Raw genomic sequence first — 26,704 nt, 5'->3', positions numbered from 1 at the left:
TTGTAATGCTGGATCTGTAAGAGGTACCCGGCTTGTTACATCACTGGAATAATGACAGGCTTCACTTGACAGCCCTGTTATTGTGGTTGGGTTTCAGTTTTGTCCTTTTAGTTCACAGCTCTTGCTGCAAGTTGGATTATTGCAGGCTTGCTTATGGGATTCATTGCAGCTGAAAGATTTATTTTAATGAGAAAGGCTTTGCGACCAAATGGAGCCTCCCGGGAAATGCATACCCTCTGGTAATTGACACGGTTCTGTGCTACATTGCTCTTTTCCATCAGCAGGCAGCTCTGAGGGCTTCCCCCTACCCACACCAGACCTTTCTTAGAAAGAGGGAGTGAATACGGGTGTGTATTTATCCCTCTGAGTGTTACAGGTTGATCACACTACTGGCCTGACAAGGGTTATTTGAGCAATACCCACTAGAAGATAAATGGTGTCAGTGTACATTAACCCTGAACTGCAGTACACCTGCCTTTCTCTCTTTTGCTGTTTCCATGCAAAGCTCTATTTCTGCTTATGTTTTTAGCTTTTCAGGATCCTTGCTACCTTTTCCACTGTACCTGTCAATTAGCACTCTTTATTCCCAAGCTGTAGCATTCCTTACTACTTTTCAGTTCTAGGAATTATCCTTCTTCTGCTCATGGGTAGATATTTGCTTCTTTCCTTTGATCGTGGCAGAGTACTACAGGTCCTGTATTTAAAGAAGCTCTAAAGAAGTTGTTGGTAATAAGCATGGAGTGTTGACAAATCCTGTACATAAGGCCTTGTACTGTAATTTGTGTCTTTGTATCAACAGAGCATTAATCCTGGCATTCCTTTTAATACGTTACATATAATTATAGCTGTGAAAATGGGGCAGAAGTGGCCACTTCCACTCCTGCTTCCTAGGGTTAATGGTTCTCAAAATTGCAATAAAAGGATGCAGGGCACCTCTTAGCATCAGACCTTCTTCCCAATCTGATACACGCTCAGTGTTTCTAGACTGTGGTCTTCAATTCAGATTTATTGGGAGGTCTTTCAGTGCAGCCTGCAGCCATGGGAAACAAAAATGTTAAAATGGAAGAGACTGGGAAGAGGAAACTTCCTGGCAGGCATGGCTTGCCCATTATTGTTTCCCACAAGCCAATTAATCTTGTGACCCCTGCACTGTCTTTGTGCAGGGCTTTTTTCCACCCGAGTCTCCAGCATTTCGTACCTGAAATAGGTGATAGATCTATTTCATATCTGAAATAGGGGTGACTCTGGAAACACGGGAGCCTTTCTTCTCCCTGCTAGCCTGATCTGTGATGAGGATGGCAGGTGCAGAGCTCCAGGAAGCAAAACCACTTGTGTTGGTGCCAGAAGGTTCCTTTCCCTCGCATGGATGAAGTTGCTTTCTTTGGACAGGATTTGTGGTCAGGGTAGACAGCTGTATATGCCGCAGTGGGCAGCTAAGGGATGCTTCTTGTTTTGAGAATCAATACCCAAAATACCTCTGGAAGTGAGGAAGGAGAAAGGCTGGGGAACACTGGTCAGGCCAGCCTCCGTGGAGAATCTAGTTAAAAATTCAGCTCCTGACCTGGCAAAGTGTTGACACAGCTGCCCTTCCAGGATCTCTTTGGGCTAGCAAAGCTCTAGGAAGACAGGGCTGACTAGAGACTGTGCAGAATTAAAGAGTGAGGAAAAGGCCAAGATCTGTGGAACAGCCTCCTGTGTCCCTTTCCCCCTCTCATTGTGAACCCCAGAGAAGCCGTTGCCCTTTCCTTCCAGTGGGTGGTTTTCTTCAGGAGATTTTAGTGGGTTCAGCCTGAACTTGGCTTCTTTCAGTTAGGAAATAGCCAATTCATGACAGCAGCAACCACAGCAATCTGCATCCATCCCAGAAGTCATGCAAGAAACAGCCAGTAACCTCTGCAGTGCCAAAGCTAGGAGGCAGGAAGGTGGAAAAGCAACCTGGAATTGCAGCCTGGAAGGTTCTGTCTGGGGTTGAGAGAAACCAAGGGAAGGAGAGGGTGCTGTATTTGCTGTCTGCGCAATGGGAGCAGCTTCTTGCCTCCCAGCCAAAGGTTTTCCAGACTCTGCTCTGATGACGCAGCTGAACAAAAGGCTGTCAGATTTGAGCCTTTCGTCTGGCTCCCTGGCCTGACAGAGACAACAGGAAAGGCTCCTTCTTCTACTAGATTTCTGGCTCAGCAACCGGCCAGTGCCTCAGCTGCTGTAGATCTGTATTGCCTTTGTTGTGATGCCTGGGAATCTGGCAGCAGGTTTTCAGTTTAGGGACATGGCGTAGTAGGAGCCTTTGCTGCATGCAGGTGGTTATGGAATTGGACTATGCAAATACCTGAGGCTTGGAAAGACGAGCCTATGTTTTTGCATTAGGGTTACAGTTGAACTGGACATGTGAACATACAGGTTATTGACATAGCTCAGCTGATGAGTGTGGGAACTTGGACTGGGAGTGACTGTGTGTATCTAATTACCCATAAACTTCCCCACTTGATATAAATGACAGAGTTGAAGTTTGCAGTGAAATTTTGTAGAGTTCTAAATAATCTGAAGATTATTTTAGAACTTTTCACTAGAAACAAACCAGCAATTATCTGGATCTGTTTTGGACAATATGAAGACCTGCTGGAGTTAACAGTAGGCTTTTTTCGTGGTCAAATTATTTAATAATAAAAGCTCCAGTTTCTTGGAATTTCTTTGGAAGTGTCTGGTTCTGTCTGCTGCTGGAGACAGGATCCTGGACTAGATGAAATTCTGGTCTGATTTAGTTTGGATGTTTCCAAAGTTTCCTTTGTTGCAGACTACAATTATTTAGATGTTTATTTAGGTTTTTGTTGTAATTATAATGCCCTCCTCTTTCCTGAAACACAGCCCCCTCTGGGGTAGAGGAGATCTGCCTTCTGTTGTACTAGATGGTACAGAAAAGTATCAGAAAGAAAAATTCAAGTGGGGCAATTAAGTTTATCTCTATGGAGTGCCATGGGAAGCCTACCAGCTTGCATTTTTAAGCTCTCCTAGGAGAGTCCCACGTATATTTAGCTCTGTTCTACAGATGGACATTTAGGAATGATAAGTTTTAATTTCCTTTCCCCAGCATTTTCCACTTGATGACAAATGAGATTGTATTGTTAAATCCACTAAACACTGTTAACCATAAACAACAATAATCTAACAACAGAATGCAAGCAAACAGAAAACTTTACCATGTTTTATTTCTTAACATATACTAGCAGCAGCTACACTATTTCCTGACTTTATACTCATGTAATTTTCCTGCAAGTCTTGTATTAAAAGACTACTGGCTAATTCAGTCACCTACATGGATTAGGTTGTTAGGCTTACACAAGGCCAGATTCAGATGGAGCCATATTCTGAGTCTAAAGCAACATTTACGCCTTTCATACCCATATCCGAAGGTGCTTTCTGGAATAGGGTGTTGAATACCCTGACTCGGTGTCTTTTACCATCTTGTCCTGCTTGAAAATAAAATAAATTTTTCCACTGGAAATTAATTGCTTTTTTCAGAACTCAGACTTGGATTGATGTGGAAGAGAAATGTCTTAACACTTAGAGTCAGCAGAGGAGACTAACTTAAACCAGTTTAGGGCCTGTTCTAAATGGTTCAGCCAGCAGCCTGATGAAGCTCTTCACTACCTGCTTTACTACCTGATTAACCACTACCTGATTAAGCCTCACTACCTGCGAAGGTTGCTGCCCTCTCCAGGTTAGGCTGGTAAAGTGTCAGCTGTTTAAAGCTGACAGTGGCATGAGGGCATGATTTCATTCCGTGCTTGGTTAGCCCTGACGTTTTAAGGAGTCCGTCTCCTCTGAACATCCCACAGCATCTAAGGGAGTAATCCCCTAAACTGAAAAAATGACCATTTTTGCAGATGCATACTAAGGCGATCTGAACTTTTACTGGTCTGTGAGTGTATACACATCAAGGATGCATGTAGATTTTCTTTTGTAAGCAGTGTTTGGAGTTTAAGGATTTACTGCTTCTTTCTCTGCTGTTTGTCATTGATTGTTTTCAGTAACTGACTGTGTTAATACTCCTAATCGTTGTGGGACACCGTGAAGTGGGTTATATAAACACAGTTAAATACATCAGTACAGGCTTTGGGAACTGGTTAATGTTATTTAACAGTCTTTCCCTTGAGCAAAGGCTGCTGAAAATTCAGTCATTGTTTGACGTTGTTGCTGTGTCTCGGCACTGCTATCAAGGCTGGTATTCTCTTAGGAGTATGCAAAGGAGAAGAGGAGCCGTGTATCAGGTCTTCCGTGGTTCAGGTTGCTGCAATGTGTTGGCTGTTGGTCTTGGTGCCAGTCAAGCAACTACTAGCATAGTTCCGTTCTTGTATGAAGGGCTGAAAGCAGAAGTTCTAAATCTGACCCAGCTTTCCATTTTCTGGCCTGTGATACGGAAACCTGTTCCCCACCTTGCGGTATTCTGGGGCTTTTAGCTGCATTCTAGGCTCTTTTGCCTGCATGGCGCTAAGCTCCCACATATTCAGTCTTTGTCGTTATTAGCCTTTTGCTAAGATAGCCGCTATTAAGCCCTCACTTAAAATCACAGGACAGAGTAAATATTGTTTTCTAGGTTGTCTTCTGAGACTTGAGCTTGAAGTAAAACCATATGAGGAGACAAAGATCAAAAAACCACTGAAGGCAACAGAATAAATCCTGTCTCAGGCAGACAGCTGGATGAGTGTCAAACAAAGGAAGGAACAGCTGGATCAAGTAAAGCACAAGGAAAATTAGTTCCATCCCTCGGGGGAGAGAGAAAGATTGTTTTGTGAGCCCAGAGCTGTGTGGGACCAACTTTACCCGATAAAACTTTTACATCAAAGTCAGGGACAGATCAGAAGGTCCCAGAGGGAGGGGAAAGAGAAGAGTGGGTGTTCGTAGTAATTGTGCAGAAAGCGTTAGGGAAAGGAAGGAGGTGGAGTGTGAGTGTAGGGGGAAAGCAGAGTGGGGAGGTGGGGATTTGGAAGTTGTAGGTGGAGTAATCCTGCAGAATATGAGCTGCTGTCCGCAGCTTTCTGGATGTAAATTGATGAGGTCATAGTGTTTTCCAGTTACAAAAAAAAAAAAAAAAGTTAAAAAAAGTCTTCAACTTGTTTTTCAAGAGAGACGAAAACACAGCGAAGCTGAAGAAATGGAGCAACTAGCAAAACTCCTTCTGTGGCAGATTTTGCTTCAGCAAAGTAAGCTCCTAGCTGATCGGCATGATGTTACTTGTTTTTATTTCAGCAGAGGACGGGGCTGGAGGTTAGCTAGAAGATTTTGAACTTTAATCTTTGTAAGATTTTGCTCAGATTCCTAAGTTAGCTATGTTTTTGTCTGTGAGGGGAGGGAATCACGGATTTCTCATGCTTTTTGGAGAGAAAAGGGGAGAGAATGGAGAAATGTTTGAGGTTGTTTAAGCGGTACTCCATTCAGCATATTTGTGCAATCTGGTTTTTCCTATCAGTCACCTTGATCAGCAAATTCAAAAACAATAAGCTTGAATGTGAGTACAGTAAAGCTTGCATAGTTAGATTTACATGATCCAAGGTTATTTCATACTTTTGAAGAGGCAGAAACAGCTGGTACGTGTGTGTAAGTGTTCAGGATGGAGGAAAAAATTAAAGTGTGGGGTGGTTTTTTTTTGTTTTTTTCCTGTCAGCATAAAGACAGAGACATAGGATTTCACTTTTGGGTAAGGTGCAAGAAAGGGATGAGGCCAAGTCTGATGAGCTTATAATAACAGAATGGCTTGTACCTTTTCCTTAATCACAGAGCTTTCTGTAAGAGCTGAAAGGAGATTCAGGGTCCCGAGAGCCTGGCCCCAAGCTGAACAGAGAAACCCCAGGAGGGCTTGGATGGCAGGAGGAGATTTGAGGAGTAATTGGAAAACCCTAGCAAATGCACACTTGCAACGCTTTGGGCTCTAAGGCAGGCACCTATGAGCGAAGGACCAATTACAGCTCTAAGAACAGTATGGAGACGCTTCATTCAGGGTGCTGACAGTAGGAAGTGAGGAGCACATGGTTTTTGGGGACCAGTGACCCCCCTCCTCTTCACAGCGCTGTTAATGAAAGGCTGTGGCTGGCCACCTGAGCCTCTCAAAACTCCTTAGTACGTAGATGGAGTAAGCTGAAGAGTTCTCAGTTTGGTCCCTAATTAATCTAGTTTCCATGTCACCACATCATCCCCAGTTTTGCAATGCCTCAAGGCAAGGTTTAGGAATTGGCAACATGCGGGATCAGTCATAGGGACAGAAGGGTTAAAGTGGCTCACAAAACTAGCGTGTGGGTGTGGGTTAAGCCTGGAGAAGGAGGAGAGCCACATATTGTGTTTCAGAAGCACCAACCGGTCCAGCTGCTCGCCAGTGTGGTTTAGCATGTTGGCAGAGCTTGGGGAGCACCCAGGGCAGGAATAGCAGGTTGGGTTGCTATAGTGGGGGAGCTGCATAAAGGCAGCAGTATCCCACCTAAGGATGAATGATCTCTGACAGACTTTTTTCAGGTGTATTTTGGAGAGATAACTGTCCGTATGCCAGGCAGCCCTGATGTTTGAGTCCTGCTATCCCCACACAAAGCAGGTTATAACATAATGAGTGAAGACGGGAAGGGGACAAGGGAGGAAATCTGTGTTGTTCCATATTTGCTGAGATGATCCCTTCTGGAGAGGAACCACACCCTCAAGTGTTAATGTCTTGCAGGGAGGAACAGCACTGTGTTTGGAATGGCTCTACAAACTATTCTGTGGGCCTAGAGCCAACATAAAGTACACAAAGCAGAGAAGGGTTTATAAAGCTGAGCTGATATCTGAACTGTCTGTGAGAAAGTTAGGGCAAATCTGTGAGGGATCCTGATTGTGCAGTGGCCAAGATGGCGATTGGTTTCTTGTACAGACAGAAGGCTTTTTCCTTTCTGCCGAGGCAGCACATTCTTGCTATTTGCCTATTTATGGGCACGTTCCTACCTGCAGCGAGGTGTTGGAATTGTTGGGACTAGATGGGTAGTTAAGGGCTCTCCAGTCCTGACATCCTTTTTGAAAGCAACAGACTGCTGTTGAGAAAGTTGTACCAGAAGCCTTTAAAAATAAACAAACATGAAGACTTAGATAAAAGCCCAGTCCAAAGCCTGGCTTGACCATCAGCTGGCTTTGTAAGGGAAACCTTGTTTTACTGAAAAGCTTAGTCTTGCAGTCCTAGGGCAGCGGGGCAGGTGGTGAATGGGAGATGCCTAGGTGGAACTGTAGTGCTCACTATCTCCATCCTTTGCCTCTTCACGATGGGCCCAGATGTTATTCCTGGTTACTGGTCAGTGGGTTTTAAAAAAATGGCTAACAGAAGAGAGCTGAGCTCATTTGTGTAGCTGTCACCTTGATGTTACTGCATCATAAGCCATTATGGCCCCTTAGACGCTAGGTCAGCTCCCTAAAGAGTCCGGATGGAGCCACTGCCATTCTCCAAAAGTATTTGGAAATAGCTTGGTAGCACAGGCTGCTGTTTTTGCAATAATTGTGTAATGGCTCTACAGAGACCATTAAATACCCTGCATAGACAATGGGATTTATGGGAGAAATAAGGAACCTGACACATACAGATTTCATGAAGAACATGTCCTTTCTCTAGGATTAGACCATCCCTCTGTGCCCCTAATGTAAAGGTGATGTGGCTTCCCTTTTCAAAAGAAAAACGAAGCTGAGACAGACCAGGAGATACTAGAGAAGGTGTGCAAAGGAATAATGAGTTTACTTAGGCAAGTGGAGTGTCAGCCTCACCGACTGTTGTTTCAACCCACACACCTGGTGGGTTATGACATGCATTTCTCCAGGCACTTGTTGGTTTGTTTTTGCTTAGTTCCACTGCTACAGTCTGGACTTCAGTGATGCTTATTGCCTTGTAAGGCACTGTTCCAAGCGGATTATCCTTGCTCTGCTGACATCAATGGCAAGGCTTTTCCTGAGTTCGGCAGAAGCACTGCAGGTGGAGCTGGTGTTGTCATGTCCCGTGGAGCATATATGCCACTTGGCACTCAGGCTACCACTTACAGTGTTTGCAGCTTGCTTTTCTGCTCTGGTAGTCTTTCATCCTCCAGTATGGGACAGGAACTTAGTGGTTTCATTAGCACATGCATCTGCCTGTGAAGCAGACCCTCTGCCACCAGCTTATTTCCAGGAGGAGAGAAGTGGTAGTATTGTTCAGGCAAGACGCAAGGGACAGTTTTCTGTTTGAACTGCTCCAAGGACACTGCCTAGAGAGCTCTGAGTATGTAAGATGTCTTCCAGAGCTTGAGGCTTTTACTGCTAGTTTGCCTGCAGTTTTTGTGGCTTAATTCTTTACTTGAAAAGTGAATTGGATTCAAGAAGTAAGAGCTGGCTCTGCCTTTTACAAGGGATTAGGAAACGCTTTTGCAGGCTGCGTTCCTCTTCCTATATTGTGGGACCAGCAGAATACCTCTCGGATCCTGCTGAGAGGCATGCCGAGTCTGCACAGAACATGTCAGGGGACAGCATATAGATGTCTTTTTGTTGGTTTTTTTGTGGGTAGATGACGCAGAGAGAGGTCAAAGTGATTATCCATCACATGGAATTTGAAATTTTAAGGTGAAAGCTACAGTGAGTTCTTGTGACAACTATTAAGGTATTGGTGGTGTTGAAGCTCCAGGTCCTGGCGTCCTGTGATTACAAAAGTCTGAGCTTTCACTAGGTGTAAATACTCCTTGATTTTACAGTTGCAGACTGGGAAGTGTGACTCACCAAAATAACTGTTTTTGGTTTACCCCAATCCTGTAGTTCATAAGCTGTCAACTTTGATGGGTTATGGATCTATCTCTGCCTTTGTTCAGTAGCTACCGTGTTATACAAACAATAACTTTAAAAAGCATGGCTGGGGGACATGTCTTGCTTGCTCTGCTTGTCTCACATAGCAGAGCTGGGTCTCATAGCCAAGGCAGGAGACTGAAAAGAGGAAAAGTCTTACTCCTTCCTTAACTACTGCTCTATGTTCAGGTTATTGAAGGTCAGTTTTAAATTCCATTTTCTCCACGCATACAAGGGATCAGAGACATTCCAGATTCCTTAGATTTCTAAGTGATTTCATTTACAGCCATGTCAAATAAGTTTGAGTCTTATCCATGATGTGATGTATGTGTGCAGATTTCCAGCATTGCTGGGGAATCAGAACAATCAGTTCTTCCTTCTTTGTCTTGTGGAGTTCCCATGCCTCTTGTGAAGACTTGTCCTTTCTTTCCCTTTTAGAACTTTGCTTATCGGCTGCTATGCCGCTGTCTTTTTGATATTCGCACCTACCACTTTGTCTGAGACTATGAATGATGCCCTAGGGCAGATTTCAGACCCAAAGCTTCTGTCCAGAATCTGTGTTTGTGCATGTGAGCATGCACAGACACGCAGTGAAAAAGCCTTTCTCTTCCGTGTCTCGTCTCTGTACTGAACTCCAACACAATACTTAACTATGCCTTCATCTTGGATGGGTTTTGTTCTAGTGCATAATGTCGCTGCAACCCTGGGCTGTTCAGCTTTGTGTGGCAACACTCAGCAAGTCAAAACAGCAGTATGGTAAAATGCAGGCAAGGCATCGACAGACTCTTCCCTTTTCCCAACAGGAAGCAACATCTCCTGGTCACTGAGGGGCACACCTAGAAAGACCCTGGAGTGTAATTGTCAAGTAAGCGAGAGCGGTCCTGCCCTGCTTCTTAGGGAGCTGCTAGCAGGAGCCTTAACAGTGGAGGGAAACAGAAGCTGTCAAAACCCACAAGACATAAGCTTTTCTTATGTCCAAAAGCTGTTACATTGCGGACAACTTCACCGCTTCCTTGTTTTACAGAGAGTTGTGTTTGGAAGTGTGCTGGAGAAACGCATGTAGCTGGCTGATGGGGCTCCAGCAGCCTAGCCTGGCAAAAGGCCCCTGTGGGTGGGATAGAGAGTTAGGACCTGGGTGGTCCTTACCATGCCGTAGGGCCAGCTACAAGATAGAAAACTAGGCGTTAGTGCTGTGGTTAGTTTAGGGCTGCGACAGGCTGCTGAGCAGAAGTATTGGAAGGCTTAGATGGATAGTTTTGTCATTTGTTAGATTTATGATGCTGCATTTGGGCTCAATGTTTTTTACATTAACTTGCAAGAGGAAAGGAGAAAAGTAAATGCATTCCTCTTGCCGAGCCAGGGGAGGATGTTTCTGTAGCACCAAATCGATTTGCTATTAATGAGCAGTAATGCAAGACTCTGGAAGCACTGGCTGTGCAGCCAGCCGGCTCATAGACACCACTCCCTAGCACGCACGTCCCTGTTCCTGTTGTGATACTGTGTTGTTCCCTTGCCACAGGGCAAACACCACTGATTCCAACACATAGGCATTGCTTTGTCACACTGACACAAGTGGATGCTGTTGTGCTGAGATCTGGTTGCCCTGTCGCAAGTGGGACTGATTTCACCTGGAGAAGGCTGATTTGGTGCTGTGAAAGAGCTTTGAATCACTCCTTTGTTGTCCTAAGCTAAATCTAAGTCCTGGCTTCCGGAAGCAGAGACTGGCAGCTTGTCGTATTTTACCATCAGGCATTTTGCAGCCTATTAGGAGAGACCATCAAATGATGGAATTACAATGTCTTGTGTATGATGCCTCTTTCTTATAGCAAGAGCAGTACAGACTTTGTGCGAGACTTTTTTTTTTTGGTGATGCTGAGATTATAAATGCAGAAAAAATAACTTACATTTGGAGTGTCTTTGAACTGGCAGTTCAAGAGACGTTGCTGCTCATTTTTGTTCTCTGGTGTCACTGCCCAGTGTTTTGTGATGGGAAAAGGAAAGGAAATGGAGTTTATTCTCAGCCCGTGCGCTGGGGGTGTGGTTAAAATAGCCCCAGTCTGGAGTTAATTTATTCTCTTTTGAAATGCATAAATTCCAGGGCTGAAAAAAAATACAGCCTTTGTCTTTAGGACATTGTGCCTATGACATTAGCAGGACAAAACATCTGATGATCTTTCTGGAACTTACTTGGGCTTGACTGGTTAGAGAGATGAATGATATCATTGTGTTGGGAATCTGAATTGTGTTCTCAAAGCATGATGCCAGGAGACCTCCTAGACCCCTCCTACTCAAAAAGCAGGAAGGACTGGACCAGAGAAATGCAGAAACAAAGGCATTGGTTCATTTCTTGCAAAGTTCTTCCTGCAAAGATCTGAGTCACATGAGTTGGAGAGAGTTGCAGTTGCATCCAGAGCATTACAGTGTTAACTGTGCAGACCAGGAATGTGAGCGGGAGAGACTCCGGGGGGGCATGCTCCCAAAGCGAGGATGTCTTTGCCCGGCAGAGTGCTGACAACAGTGTGTGTCATGAGTGTGAGGCGAAACAGCCAAATCACATCACTCCTCATTTGACAGGTAGACTCAGCATCCTGCAGTTACAGAATTCCCTCAATGCATTAATCCCAGCATCAATTTTGTAGAAGTTTGATCTGGAGTCTTGGAGGTGAAAGTTATCTTTTGGCCCTCAGTCTAGTGCATCAGCAGTGTGCATCCAAATCCCTCTACTTGGGCAGCTCTGACCCCCAGCAAATGAGCGGGGGTCAGCTGTGTCTCCAAGTCTATTCAGCCCTTTGCCTTAGCAGAGAAAGTTGACTGAGATGTGGGTGTCTGCTGGGGAAGAGATGGAAATGAATCTGTCACATTTCATTTCACAATGGTCAAGCAAGACAAATATGAACATGGTTTTAACTGGTCACATCTGGGTAGTACTCCTCTACTCTGCTCTGGTGAGACTCCACCTGGAGTACTGCATCCAGCTCTGGAGTCCTCAGTACAGGAAAGACGGACCTGTTGGAGCGGGTCCAGAGGAGGGCCACAAAAATGAGGAAAGGCTGAGAGGGTTGGGGTTGTCCAACCTGGAGAAGAGAAGGCTCTGGGGAGACCTTGTTGCGCCCTTTCAATACTAAGACAGATGGGGACAGACTTTTTAACAGGGCCTGCAGTGATACGACAAGAGGTAATGGTTTTAAACTAAAAGAGGGTAGATTCAGACTAGATATAAGGAAGAAATTTTTTACAATGAGGGTGGTGAAACGCTGGAACAGGTTGCCCAGAGAGGTTGTAGATGCCCCATCCCTGGAACCATTCAAGGCCAGGTTGTACGGGGCTCTGAGCAACCTGATCTAGTTGAAGATGTCCCTGCTTATTGCAGGGGGGTCGGACTAGATGACCTTTAAAGGTCCCTTCCCACCCAAACTGTTCTATGATTCTATGAACTGTTCTTGCCCAACTGTTTCTACTGGTGCCTTGTTATTTATGCAGGACTAATATCAGATCCTAAGATAATACTGGTGCCTCCCTTCCCCCTGCCCGCTCCCGCCTCTTTGGGTTCTTGTTTTTGTCTTACACAACATTTGTTAAATAGTTTCCTCTTGAGCAGAAGAGGCCTTTCAGACAGTTTTGGTGGGTGATGCATGGACAGATACCTTTGGCGTAATGTTTGAATAGCATGGTGGAAAAAACTCTGTGGCTATAGATGATATGGAATAAAGACATGGGCTGTATGAAATTCAGTTGCAGGCTAAGCATATTAATATTAATATTGCTCTTAAGTTTGTTGGGCCAGGCACTGTATTTTGCTGTAAGTGTACAGTGTCTGCTACAGCATGGACCAACCAAGGTCTGAGCCTCTGGGCTTAACCACAATACACATGTTAAATAAGTATATTAGCAGAGAAGGGAGGAATAGATGGAATAATAACAGAGGAGGTGGCTGCTGACTATGAGTGTGTTTGTAGTTTTTTCTTCCTTTTGTTGTCAGTAACATTCTTTTTTTCTGCTTTGACAGGTTCTGTTTATTTATATTCAGGTGAGTGACATCTTTGTAATCTGCCTGTTTTTCTGATCATGAGTAGAAATGAGAGGGATCCTGATTCCATGCAATGGGGCTTTCATCGCTAACTTCCATAGGCATGAACTGTGCATCCCATGAACTAGTGTCTCTAAACTTTGATTAAACTGGGGGTTAGGATTCGGAAGGGTAGGTAGGACAGGTCAAATCTACGATTAGATAACAGACATCATAGACATTGCTTTCACTGAATGAAATCAGTGGTTTTAAGTGGCTTTCTAGTGTATTTCTCCATAAGAGAGCTCTATGTTGGCCTTGAAAGTTGCTTTCTGTTGGGTGGAAGGTGTGCAGAGATTCTAGGACAGGTCTGAGTCCTCCTCTAGTCTCTTCTTCACATGCCATTAATCTGGTAACTCTGTTTTTTGTTCTTTGCTCCTGGCTCTCAGTACCAGCTGATGCCTCAAACCCAGACAGTGTTGTAGTGTCAGTGTTAAATATCAGTGCTACGTTGGGGTCACAGGCTGTCCTGCCCTGCAAGAGTTACCGCATGGTGTGGACCCAGGATCGTCTGAATGACCGGCAGCGTGTAGTCCACTGGGATATGTACAGCAACTACTATGGAGATAACAAGATGGAGAGGCTGTGTGACATGTACTCAGCTGGAGATCAGCGTGTATACAGCTCCTATAATCAAGGGAGGATATTCATGCCCCAGAATGCATTTACAGATGGCAACTTCTCCTTGGTGATCAAAGGTACTAAACAGCATCTTTTCTCCCTATGCTCTCTGCAGAATGGAGGATTCATGACTAAATTAACTTTGTGTTTTTCAGTGAAAATGGCTATTTTACAGAGCATTTTCTATAAATAAATATCAGTCTAATGAGGTTAATGAGGTTCTCTGAAGCACTGGCGATAGTCTTTTATTTCCCTTTGAAACAGTCCCATTTTAAAAGAGAATTGGTAACAACTCATTGCCTGAAAGTCAGTTGGGCTTCTTGTGGACCTTTGACTGCATTTTAGTTCCTGAACTATAAACCCAAGATTGCAATTCTTCCTGTGCCTGCTTGTAGCTAAACTTAAATCGTCTTTCTCTTTCCATCTGTTAGTACAAATATGTTCCACGCAAGAGCAAATAAACTGAACAAATTATTATATTAGGTGAGATGATTCTTCTCTGTTTAGCCCAGCCTGGTGATAAGGATGGGTTAGAATTAAGTTATATAAAGGCCCTTTTGCATCCATACAAGCATTTGGGAAACAGCATAGATGACAGAAGTAATCATTGTCTTAGCATAAAACATTCAACTTCCCCTCTCTCCCCTGTTGTACCAGATGTTGCAGAGAGTGATGAAGGCACGTATTCTTGTAATCTTCACCATCACTACTGCCACTTATATGAAACTGTGAAAATCCAACTAGCTATCACCAAGAAAGGTAGGTGTGGCAGAGAGCTTGGTCTTCCTTTCTGCACAGGACCTGGTCTGGCAACTGGAGTCCAGTGGCCACACAGATTCTGTTGAATTCACAGTGGGGCTTGTATGCTGATTCACGGTAGGCCTTGCATGTTGTTCTGCTAGTGTCAGAGAAGAGCAGTGTGGATGCAGGGTTTTGCCCATGCCTTCTCAGTTGCAGGTTCAGGGCACAGATGCCACAAGAGGCTTGGAAAATATCAAGAAACGGTGGTGCTCACTATGCTGTTTGCTATCAGATTCCCTGAGTTTCAGAAACTGTATTCAATGTGTGTATTTATGAACCTCTCCTTTCTTGACATGTGTCAAACAATGCATGGAGCCTGTAAGTTAAAACGTTTACTCTAGGCAGCCCAATTAACTAACTGTCCTGTTACTGCTCCAGCAGTAGAACATCCCTAATAACAATCCATCATCAGTCAGGTTAGCCACAAAGATCTGCCTTCTGCATTGGTTGGTGAGCTTACCCTGAGAAGCCTGTAGTTAAAAAGCCTCCTTGAGTTACCACACCTTAAGTCCAGCTCTAAAAGCAAGATTCTAAGGTGGCTGGCAACTGCAGCGTGTACCACCCATGCCACACATGCATTACTACAATGTCATTTAAATCGACCTTTGTGTAATGCAGAAGTGAAGCTACTGGGGCTGATTGTGCTGGGAAGCTGTTGAAGGGCTGATGGGATAGCAGAGAAGTGCACCTCTTCTGCTGCTGTTCTCACAGCTTCTATGCAATAAAAACACCCAGGCAGGCCTGTGAGCCCCAATCTGCTCGTTTGTGTTTTGGTTCTTCTGTTATTCCTTTTCAAGAACAAAATACAAACGAGTGCTTCTTGAACTCCTCCAGTAATTAGGGCATTTGTGGATAGAAAAGCATTTCCTGCTTGGAGAATTGGGATACAGCGAATTGAAGATTAAATCTGTTGTTCTCGCTCCATTCTTAGTCTGTAGAGAGAATATACTTCCTGCTTTCTGAAGCAAGAGATTAACTCTCAGTTATAAGGAAAAGAAAGTGGTCTTGCTTAATGCACTGACCTAGGATGTAGAAGATAAAGGTGCATTTCCTTACGAACTGCTGAAGTAAGCGTGAACAAGGCACACTACCTCTGTGGCACTTCAAGATCTTTGGAGGGGATGTGTTATAGGATTGCAGGGTCTGAGAGCAATCTTAGGTGTGCCTGGGTGTCCTTAAGCATAGGACAAGTATGTGAAGATGCATGTACCAAGGTTGCACAACTTGTATTTCTCCTCCACAGCTGAGGATGCAAAACAGTACTGGGATGGGGAAAAGCCTGTGATCGTTGCCCTAGAAGGCAGCACTGTGATGCTCCCCTGTGTGAACCATAACCACATCTGGACCGAACGGCACAGTGAAGAGGAACAACAAGTTGTCCACTGGGATAGGCAGCCCCCAGGGGTTCCTCATGACCGGGCTGATCGCCTCATTGATCTGTACGCCTCTGGCGAGCGCCGTTCTTATGGACCTCTCTTCATTCGTCAGAAGATGAACATCACTGACACAGCCTTTGCCCTGGGTGACTTTTCCCTGCGGATTTCAGAGCTGGAAAGTGCAGATGAAGGCACTTACTCCTGCCACCTGCACCATCACTACTGTGGCCTGCACGAGCGCAGGATCTACCGAGTCTTCGTGACAGAGCCAGTGAGGGAGAAGAAGGTGGTGAACCTCACAACTCACAACATTGCCCCAGCCATAGGTAAGTGGCCTCTGGAAGTGGTTCTCCTGACTGAGGAAGAGATAAGTATCTACAGTTGCACCTTTGAGCTCTAAAGAGTTCAGTAAGCCACAGGACAGGAATATGACGCGTTACTCCCCATCATCACCTCAGGAGGCTTATTCTCCAAATGCCGAAATGTCCTTGCCTTTTCAGTCCCTCCACAGTGGTCTGCAGGGATCACTTAGTGCCAGCAGGAGGGAGCGTGGTCAAGGCAAACCTGTGCCCTGCAGAAGTACCACAGACACCACTGAAGTGAAGGTGCCACTTAGAGCAACACTGAGGTTTCCTCTATGAAGGTTTCTCACATTTGAGCCAGGGGCTCTTCCTGCCCTTAGGGTTAGGAGAGTAGATGAAGTCTTGCCTCCCTTGCTACTAGTATATAGCTCTAGTGTTTGGGCTTGGTTGTTTCTGAGCTATTTCCATTACACTGGCATACCTGGAGCTGCAAGCTTAGTGATACTGGTGAGGATCCTGTAGAGCTGCTTTTAGCTCTGTGCCACATGGAAAGTGGAGTGTCCCACCCATCTGGTTTAATTACCCCGCTTGCAGTGCTGTAGTGACATCATGTCCAGCCTCTGTTTTCTTTGCTCCAGGGCAATTCTGCAGCCTGTTCTGCTCTGCAATGCTGACATGCCCTAAGGCAAACAAGCTGTTTTTCTAACAGGCTCCCTTTGCTGATGGCTTTATGGAACTAGAGAAGGTGTGGGGCAGGGGTCGATTCTGCTCTGCCTTTGCTGTTACAACATGCCACTATTCTCACCAGTGTAGATCGTAAGTGTTACTCTCCCCTTTGCATGGGGGTTTAGGCTGTGCAAGGTGCCAGACTGTGCAGAATCAAGCACCAGGAATTTTCCTCCACCCGTCAGCTTTTCTTTTTTTTGTCTTAAACCGATTTTCACATTTTCCACTGCAGTGAGCTATCATCTGACAGCCTGTCCAAACTCAAAACCATCATGCTTAGTTCAGGCAGAAAAATAAAATTAAAATCCCAAGTTTAATATTTTTTTAAGTCTTTTGGGTATAGTTCTGTATTAACATTTTAAAATATTCATTGTGGTTTAATATTTATTGGCTGCTTAATACAGAATTTTGACATGCTTCATACATTTTTAAATAGGTCTATTCTTCTCTAGCAATTGGCATTTTAAAGTCACAGAAACCAAAACCTTCCCCCTGGGACTAAGGTTGGTGTCCAGAAAACCCAGGCAGTCCTAAAGGGAGGTGGCTGTTGGGGCTGAGCTGCATGGAGGCCAGGACGTACATCCATCGGTCTCCCTGCCCGCGGCTCTTTTGCTGCCCTTGAGCCCTATCCAGATCACATTGTGCAGATGGAAACTACATCTTGTTTTCAGAGTTGCCGACCCAGGAATTTATTCCTCTCTTTCCTGGATGTTGTCCTGGTTGTTGCTGAATAGTTACCTACCTGCTCAGAAGTTAGGCAGAACCTACAAGTAATTTAACCTGCTGGGGATGTCTTAGTTTGGCGGTAGTGCCCTCAGTGCTGGAGGAACTTGCCTTCCTGAGAAAAGCCATTTCCACTGTCAAAAAGAACAGCCTTAGAAGACCTTTGTCCCCTACAGGTGGTGAATGCTCAGCTGGTCTGAGAGCACCACACACAAAAATGTGCTGAGTCGACAGGAATGTGAAAGAACCTGAGACATCCGGAGTGCCTTTTTCAAACCCACTGCTGATGAGGAGCCTGCTGGGACATGCCCTATTTGTGTATAGAGGAAGGGCTTAGATACTGCCCCATTCCATGAAAAACTGTATAGAACTCTTCTGGGGATATAACATAAAGCCAAAATGAAACATCAGGAGATAACAAAAGCAAAGCAATGAGCTTTTTCAGCAAGCAGCTATAGTTTCTGGCATAGCTCCAAGGCCCGGAGCCATTTCCAGACAGGAAACTTCATCCTGTTTTGAATATAAGCATGAGCTCAATTCTGCTCTCAGTCTCAGCAGTATAAATGTGGCGTATGTCTATTAATTCAGTGGATTTTTACTCTGCGTTTGCTTTGGAGCAAGTGATTGAAGAACGGCATCTGTTGTGTCTCGTGCTTATTGCTAAACTATTCTCAATCCTTTGCAGCCTTGAAGAGAAAATGGGCCACATACCCAGCATTTGTGAGCTCTCTTGGTAGAGAGCTCTCCATTTTTCCCAGCTGAAGAACCTGACCCTTGACACTTTGGTATAGTAATGTAAAGGCACCTCTGTTCTAACTTTTTTTTTCCCCCACCATTAAAACTTATTTTCCATTAGTTAAACCGGATCAGGCGAGTGAATTGGAGGCAGATGGGCACACCATGCCTATGAGACATACTGAAAGATCAGATCTTGGTTACAGAATAAACCTTCATCACCTAAGCTTAAATTCTGATATAACACTAGGATGAGGAGGAGAGTCTGTATTACCTTGGTGATACTATTCTAGGTGCTGTCATTCGTCTACTGGGTGCGAGTGAATCAGCCATTACTTTGTGCCTCAGTTTCCCCAAATACAAAATGGGATATATTCTCCTACCTTCCGAGTGATGCACTTTGAAGTCCACCGGTGATGCTTTGTCAAAACACCGGTATCACAAATATTTTTAGCATTACTTGATTGAGTAAGCCAAGGAGACCCAAAGTTATTGAATCTCAGTTTCCACTGTTTGTTGTTACAGTGACCTCTCCAATGTTGACTAAAGTTTAGCTCCGCTCCTACCCCATCTTGCAGTATTGTGGGAAAGCAAAAAGCCAGGAATAGAATGCATTTATGTTTGCTGACTTCTGGCTCAACAGCTGCTCCAGGGGCTACCATCTCATTATGGCAGCTGCTGAAGAAGCCCTTCATGATCCAGAGATTTGTTAAAGTAGAACTGTCGCGTATACTGTTTGCAGCTTTGCAAGTGGGTTTTTTGGTTTGGTATTCTTTAGCTTAGCAGTGGTGAAAAACACACGCTAGTTTTCAGCGCTGTAGCCAGCAAGCACACCGCATCTAGCAATGCCCGTGAAAAGTGGAGTCTTGCTGGAGTGGAGGGCTGGGCTACTAGATCAAAGCCTGTGCTAAAACCTCTCCGTTTTCTAGGACTGCTGTTACCATTAGCAAATGAAGATCTCTGGTTTCAAAGTGTCTGTTTCAATCCACTATCATCTTACTTGACTTTATTGTTGGTGGGTTGGTGTTTTTAAATGCTGGAAACAAACTGCCCGACAAACTGGAACCAGTCACTGTGCCAGCAGTTCCAAGAATGTCAACATTTCTCACGTTAGAACACATCTGTTAAATGGTACTGTGGCTTTTGGGATATTTTCCCCCATCTTTTCCCTTATTCCCCTGGCTAATTTACAGGGTTAAACTCCCAAGAGAATGGTAGGCGAGAACTCCATACCGGTTCTTGCCTGGTGCTCTGTGAATGTTCCCTGTTAGGGGGAGAGGGTGTTGCTTTTGACTCTGTTCTGAAGAGAAAAGCCTCCCCCAGCACAGTGTGTCTTATGGGTTTGCTGTCTGTGCCTGGGCTGGATTTGTCCACTGCTCTGACTATTGCAAGCAGAGAAGTCACTTCCTCTTTATATGTGTAAAACATTGACCTATTTATTTGAGATCTACAAAAATGTTCCACGTAAGAGTTTTGAGTTACCCTTTCCTGTGCTGTGGAACTGAAATGCTGCTGCACCCACAAATGGAATGGAATCTTGGCTTTTCTTTGTGGGTTTTTATTTTATTTATTTTATTGATTTTAATTTTATTTAAAAGGAAACTCATTCTTTGGCATTGAAAATTCCTCCCACTCTGTAAATTATAACCCTTGGCAGGGAGGGGCTGCTTCATACTTCAGCTGTCTGGAGCCGAATCAACGTGGTGTGCATGTTGTAAGGGACCCAGAGGAGGGTTGTGTTACCCTGCAGAAAGACCTGGGGCTGTCTAGTGTGGCTTTCTGGACTTCCCCTCTGCAGTAAACAAGAACACGCTGATAGCCAGACAGCAGCAAGGGAATGTGCAACAGCCACTGTTAATACTTCATGCTCCTGGGAAGTATAATGGTCTTGTGAACACAGGCATCTTCCATCTGACAAAAGTGCAGTATGTTGTAAATTAGGCAGCCATTTATTTGCCCGCTACTTCATGCAGTTCAGAAGAGTTTCTCACTGAACATGCTTTTCGGGTCCACATATGGGCCCACATGTGAATGTGCTTTGCTTTGGATGCCAATTACAATTATCAACCTGTTTTCCTCTGCCATCAGATCCAAATGTTGTCAGGGGCCACAACGTAATAAATGTCATCATCCCCGAGAGCCGGGTGCACTTCTTCCAGCAGCTGGGCTACATCCTGGCAACTCTGCTGCTCTTCATTGTCCTCCTCATCATTGTTGTCCTCATCACCCGCAAGCGCCGGCAGAGAGGTAAGCGCTAGAAAAGACCAGCCCTATAGTGCTTATAGGGGTATCTCATGACAGGAGAGCTGATTCTGCAAATAATTCCCGTAAAACACAATGCTGAAGGCAGTGATCCTCTTCTGGAAAACCGGCAACCTATGCAGTGGGGAGTCTTTGCAGGTGCTGATGCCAAGAGAGATGCAGTAGTGTGGTGTAAAAATTTCCAGGCCTTGATTTGCTGAGTTGATCTGTTGTAAGGGAGAAGAAAATTAGAACTGCTGGATAGTTGCTCTTTACAAGTGGAATTTATTTAGAGCAGAAGGCCCACATGCATCCCTTAGGAACTAGATGTCTAAGTCCTTGCTGGACTCCCTGTGCAGGGTGGCTCTCTGTGTGTAATTAGGTAAATGGACACTGAGATCTTTTGGTCACTTCCACACAAATAGTTTTGGATGCCACACAAAGAGCAAATAGCAGGGAATGACTTCTTCTGGTGTGTTCTTTGCAGTACCACATTCATCCTTATTTACATGTCAGGGGATAAGCACCAACACAAAATGGGACCATCTCCACTGACTTACGTGGAGTTACTTTGCAATCACAGAGGGGACAGATTCCTGGCCCTGGCCTTTGAATAGAAAAGAGAAGCCAGAAGTCATCACTCCATGCAGGGTGGGGTCAGACAGGAGTGTAGTTAGATACCTAGCGTGTGGGAGGCTGATGAAAACCAGCATCTGTAGCATGTGATGGATGCAGCCCTAAGCAGTGAGCTGGGGATGGGCAAGTGCAGCACCAGTGCGCAAGAGATGACAGGTGTGGTTAATATTTTGTAATAAATGGGAAGTGGAAAGAAATGAAATATGGCAATTGCTGTAGTTTCTTGTGGCTGGTTATCCATAGATGTGGGAAAACCACTGGAAAGCTGGTGAGTAAAGGAAGGGGATGCTTCCTGTGGCAGTGGAACACGCATGCATTCTTGTGTGTTGGAGGGATTGTGAAAGTGATGATTATAAGCATCACAATACGGAGCACTGGGAATAAGTACTAGATGTTACTGTTATCACTGTTATTGGGGAGGAGTTGGTTGGACTGGATGTGACTGCTCAGTCTGTTTCTTCTCCCTGTTTTAGGTTATGAATACAACGTGAAGAAATACGGAGAGTAAGTATAATTACAGGGTCTACTATCTATGATTAGAATACATAAAAACTTATGGGCCCCAACCCTCAGGTGTTATTAAGAGCCTAAAACAGCTGAGGATCTGGCTAATACGAGTACAGCCATGTAAAACATAGGCTGTTTGATAGAGTTTATTCATTGCTTTCCACCAATTCTTTTGCAGCTTTACACTCTAGTCATTATAAATGTTCCCAGGAACATATACTTGCATAATGATTGCGTATCAGGGAGCAACTTCCATGCTGTCAAAGTATGGAAGGGAAGAATGGTTTGTAGGGCTGATTTGGCAATTGCATTTCCTCTCTTTATACTTCGGGAGCTGATTCACAGATCGTGTTTCTGTGAGATGTCATTAGGAGTTAGTGGTAAAGGGGTAATGCACAGATCTACTGTAAACCCTACGTGAGACTGGGTTCCTTTATGTTTTAATATATATTATTAAAGTGGAAGAGATGGGGAAGTTCCAGTACAGATTGGCTCCCCGTTATTCTAAGCTCCGGACAAACACATGGGGAAAAAATAGCCAGCTAGCCAGAGATCTCAAGGTGTAATAGAAAAGGCAGTAAAAGGAGGAGAGAGGAGAACCCGATTCACTAGTAAGCAGTATGATCTGAAATCCATTTGATATGTTAGGGGCAAAGACAGGATAAGTACCCATGTACGACAGCTGCCAATGCTGTTACCTATCTGTCCTGCTTTCTCCAGGGAAGCCTTGTAGGAACTGGAAAGGATTCTGTAAGGATTGCTGTGAAAATCACCTGTGCTTAATAGAGAATGAAATCTTCTATGGATTTTTTCAACTTTTCTCCACATGTATAGCAAATAAACACTGTAAATTAAATTCTCTAAGGTAGCATTAGAAAAGCTATTGTGAAAAAGTGTGAAAGGAGCCAGTTATTCAAGGATGTGACAATACCATTTTTCACTGTTATTTCTTTTTCAGGAAGGATGTAAATCTTAAAGAATTTACAGTCGACACAACAGATCTGACTCAATACAAAAGTGAAGACATCAGGCTGGGTATGCATCAACTAGCAACCATTCTCCAAAACAGGTCAAAACTCATTATAACTGAGGATTTTCTAATGGCATTTAGATGCCCATTTTGAAATTACTTAACCTCCTGATTTTAAATGGCAGCTTTGAGAATCTCAGCCCACCAGTCAGTGCAAGCAGGGGAACTGTGGCTGGAGGGGGCAGTCCTGATTACTGAGCTTAACTAGAGGCTGATTGATGAGGTTGGTCAGTAACGAATCACAGCTTCTTTTGTTTTACCTGGAGTTTAAGGGGTTCTTTGATGTACACCTGAAAGCCAAATTCAAGTGAGTGCAAACCAATGTGGAATGAGATCAAGACAGCATCTAGGGAAAAGGTTTCTTCAAATTTAAGCAGTTTGTGTAGGGAAGAGGATAGCAAGGCAGTTCTCTAGAATCTCCTGTCCAAGAAACTTAAAAGCATTTGTCAATATGAGTATCATCATTCTACAGTACATAAAAACTAGCTCAAAGTGAGTGATCTGGAAAAAAAATTCGATCAACATTCTTCAGTACTAACTACTGAGCTTACCATCTTTCTTGAGAGTGGGTATGAACTGTAGTTGACTGAAGTGGGGATAAAGAGGAGTCGTGAGTTAGCTGAGTTCATTGCCTCCACCTTCTATTGAAGCCAGTTTGGTTTAACTTTCTACAATTTCATCCTCCCTGGATGTCAAATCATTTAGTGAACAGTTGGGCCTTCTATCAAAATCTGTGACAGCGATTAGGACAAATAAACTTGGGGAATGTAATAGGAAGAAAATTTGCAACAAAGGTCCTAGAATACAAAAGATAGAAAATACAGAAAACACTGGAAGTCATGATAACATGAAACATACTGAAAAGAGGGGAAGGAAGCTAATCTCACTGGTGACCTGTGAAAGTATTTTTGCTGGGATATGTAGAACTGGCTCGGGGAACTTAGAACATTCCTGAAGATGGATGCTGCTCCTTACTAGAGCTTGAAGGTGCAGCCTTGAGTTTATTGTGTAAGTAATTGATCAGGGGTGTCGTCTTGCTTGGATTTGGAGTGGATTGTCTGTAAAGCAAAATTGATCCTCTTGTCTGCATTACCCTGAGATTTCTGAAGACTTGCCGTGACGCCAAGTTCATACCGGCTGCAACTTGCTGCATGTCAGTGAACGTGCTGATAAGCCAGGAAGCAATTGAGTCTGTCCCTTTTTTTTCTTCTGTGCACCCCCAGTAAAGATACAACTTTTAAAAGAACAAGCTGACAAACTTTAGGTCCCAAGCTACAGAACTGCTGTAAGGGCCCCAGTAAACAAGAGGTAGATACAAAATCTGAAGTAAAGAACAAAGGAGTTGCAGAGGGTGGGTTGCAAACCAGGACAGTAGCAAGTACAAATTCTTCCCTGTATATCTCAGGAGAGCTCCCCTGTGAGCAAATTCTTTGAATAATTGCATCAGTCACCTTCAGGTGAGCTTCGCATGGATAATCCAGAGCTTTTTGTTACATGCTGGCAGAATCTGTGGTACTTATGAGGAGCAGGAAACTGAAGTATGCATAACTGATCAGTGCCAGGGGCAAAAATTAAGTCGTAACAGCTTTCCTTTTCCTGCTGAGTGGCTGAGTAACCCCTGAGTTACTCCTAGAGATCTGGAGATGCCAGGCCTAGAGTACTTCAAGGAAGGACCGATCACATGTCTGCCTTGCCTGTTAAGCTTTGTTTTCTTTTAATGTTCTAATGGCTGTCTGAATTATACTCCTCCCTTACACAGATTACAAAAACAACATCCTGAAGGAGAAGGCTGAGCAAGCCAGAAGCTTCCCAGCAAAGAACATTGATTTAGACAAAGGTAATAATGACCTGCTTCACCCTAATTGGTGGCTGTAGGAACCTTCTGATGGGTTGAAGCAGGGCAGAGGGAAGAACACAGTTTAGCAGTGAGCTGACCAAGCCACAGCCGAATGAGGAATGATAAACATCATGACAAATGACAGCAGGAATTAGAAGCTAGTTCCCTTCCTATCCTTTCATTGTGGAGCCACAAGATGCAAGTAGTGATTAGGCTTTTAAAAACTTCTGGCATGGCACAAGTAGAATTTTTCTTTATTGGAAAAAGAATGCCTTGCAGGGCTGGAATAGTGCATTCTGTACTGTAACCTCAGAGGGAGATGTATCTCAAAAATGTACTGGCATGGTGTATGAGAAGAAAACACTGTGCAGAAGAGAGTGTTTTGAGTTGAATTAATTTATGGGTAATGGGCAGTCACTTACTTCATCCAACAAAAGCAAACAACTCTCTGTCCTGAGGGGCTGAGTCTCCTTTTGCTTATCCAGTATTAATCCTGAGGACTACGCCTCAGTTTGTAAAGTCACATTTATGTCAAGCAGTGCTTGTAACAAGTTGTTAGGTTCCATGACTCCTTTCATATGAATTTAGAATATAATAAATGTGACTGAAATGATATCAAGAAGGGAATGGTCTGGAGAGTCCATGAGTTGCCTTAGACCTGCTGTTCTTGATGGAGTTCTCATGATATTTTTGCCTACATTCTGCAGGGATGATTTGTGCAATACTTTATACACAGTATATCTCACTGTGGGCTTTATGAAGAGGATACTGGGGACATGGTGGGCTGCAAATGGTCACTTGTCACTGTATAGCCAAGTCCATATTACAGTGTGCTGCTTTGGATGGTTTGAAATTGCTCTTCAGGTACTGACCTCCGTTTCAATTTGCTTTCAGATTTCAGGAAGGAGTATTGTAAATGAAGACATTCCCAAGCTGCTGGCTGGACCAGAAGCTTCAATCAAAGATAGATAAATGGAAGAGAGATGCCTTTTCTTAATATCATGTTCCTCCAGTTACCATAGATTTTTTTCACGTAGACTTTCTCCCCACTAAGCACAAGGGTATTTGCAAATGCTTCTTGAAAGAATTAGACCATCTCTCTTGTGTGCACTTATGATGGGTTTGGGTTGCCTTTTCTTTTCTGTTCTGCCAGTCCTCCATTCACCTTTTCTTTCTTGATATTATTGTTGGTTTTATGCATCAATGATTTTTATGAGCTGAATCAGCAGACCTTTTGCTTTGATGTTACTGCTTTAAATAAACCAACCTGCATCACTAATCTTGAGCCATCATTACATCAGGCATTTTTCCATGTAGTGTATTCATCAGAAAAATAATAGCAAAGCCTGATCTCTCATAGGCTGGCATAAATCAGGAGGAGCAGTATTGTCACATAGCACTTTACATATTCCAGGTGAAGTACAAAGAGTACAGCCCTTCACAAATGACAAACTAAATACCTCATTTTATGAATGGGGAAATGTCAATATCCTTATTGTACAGGGGAAAGGGAGGCACTCAAATGACCCAAGGGTAGGGTTGGGATCAGCTCCAAAGAGCTCTGGAAGCCTAACTCTGTATTTCTCACCCTAAGCTTGTTTGTTGATTTGTTTTTGTTTCAGTGCAGACCAAATCAAATTTGGCATGAGCAGACACTTTCAGCTGAAGTTGATGGAGTTACAGTGCTGTAATACCAGTCTCAGTTAGATCAGAACCAGAAATATTATGGAGAGGGCTAAACTCCTGTGTGGAATCTGGAATGCGATTTTCCTGCAGTCCTTGGGTGGATCCAGGCCACACAGAGCTTGTGTGCACATCAAAACAAAGGTATGATTACAGCACAGGTAGACAGATTGTTAAAAGGAATAGCTTCTCATGAGCAGACCATGAGGAACAAGAGTAACAACACACTCCACTAAATAGCCTGCCAGGAATTTTTGTGGGCCAGGGTCTCAAAAGGGGAGTCAAGGAGGGAGAAGAGTCCATTCTTGTGGATTTTGGCATTGTTTTGGGGAGCAGATACCTGAGATAGTGGGGCTGTGGCCTGAAGGGGAGTTCTATGTATGAACAGTGTGTCATGTGGTGATGTCCAAAAATTGGAAGTCAGTAATTCAGGGTAGTAATCCAAGCAAGTTGAAGCATCAGGAAAGCTGGAGAATATTAACAGTTCTACACAGCTCCTCTGACTACTTGGGATGTTCTGTGGCACCATTCCCAAAGCAGGCACACCTGTGGTCCTTGGAGCACAGAAGGTCTTTCCTACTCCTGTGGGCATGATGACTGTGGCTTGTGTTCTTGTTG

At 44.1% G+C, this 26,704-nt stretch overlaps 1 protein-coding gene across 1 annotated transcript; it reads left to right on the top strand.

The window, feature by feature from the left end:
* Positions 1 to 5,073: 5,073 nt before the first annotated feature.
* Positions 5,074 to 26,463, top strand: MXRA8 (matrix remodeling associated 8). The gene is made up of 10 exons (XM_009814723.2): positions 5,074 to 5,195; positions 12,809 to 12,829; positions 13,258 to 13,566; positions 14,147 to 14,248; positions 15,534 to 15,992; positions 20,241 to 20,399; positions 21,503 to 21,533; positions 22,495 to 22,571; positions 24,326 to 24,403; positions 25,298 to 26,463. The coding sequence occupies exons 1-10, from the start codon at positions 5,147 to 5,149 to the stop codon at positions 25,321 to 25,323; spliced, it is 1,311 nt and encodes a 436-aa protein (XP_009813025.1). The 5' UTR covers positions 5,074 to 5,146; the 3' UTR covers positions 25,324 to 26,463.
* The last annotated feature ends 241 nt before the right edge of the window (positions 26,464 to 26,704 follow it).

The sequence above is a fragment of the Gavia stellata genome, chromosome 27 (genome assembly GCF_030936135.1).
Source record: "Gavia stellata isolate bGavSte3 chromosome 27, bGavSte3.hap2, whole genome shotgun sequence".
NCBI lineage: Eukaryota > Metazoa > Chordata > Aves > Gaviiformes > Gaviidae > Gavia > Gavia stellata.
This window is presented reverse-complemented; position numbering and strand designations above follow the sequence as displayed.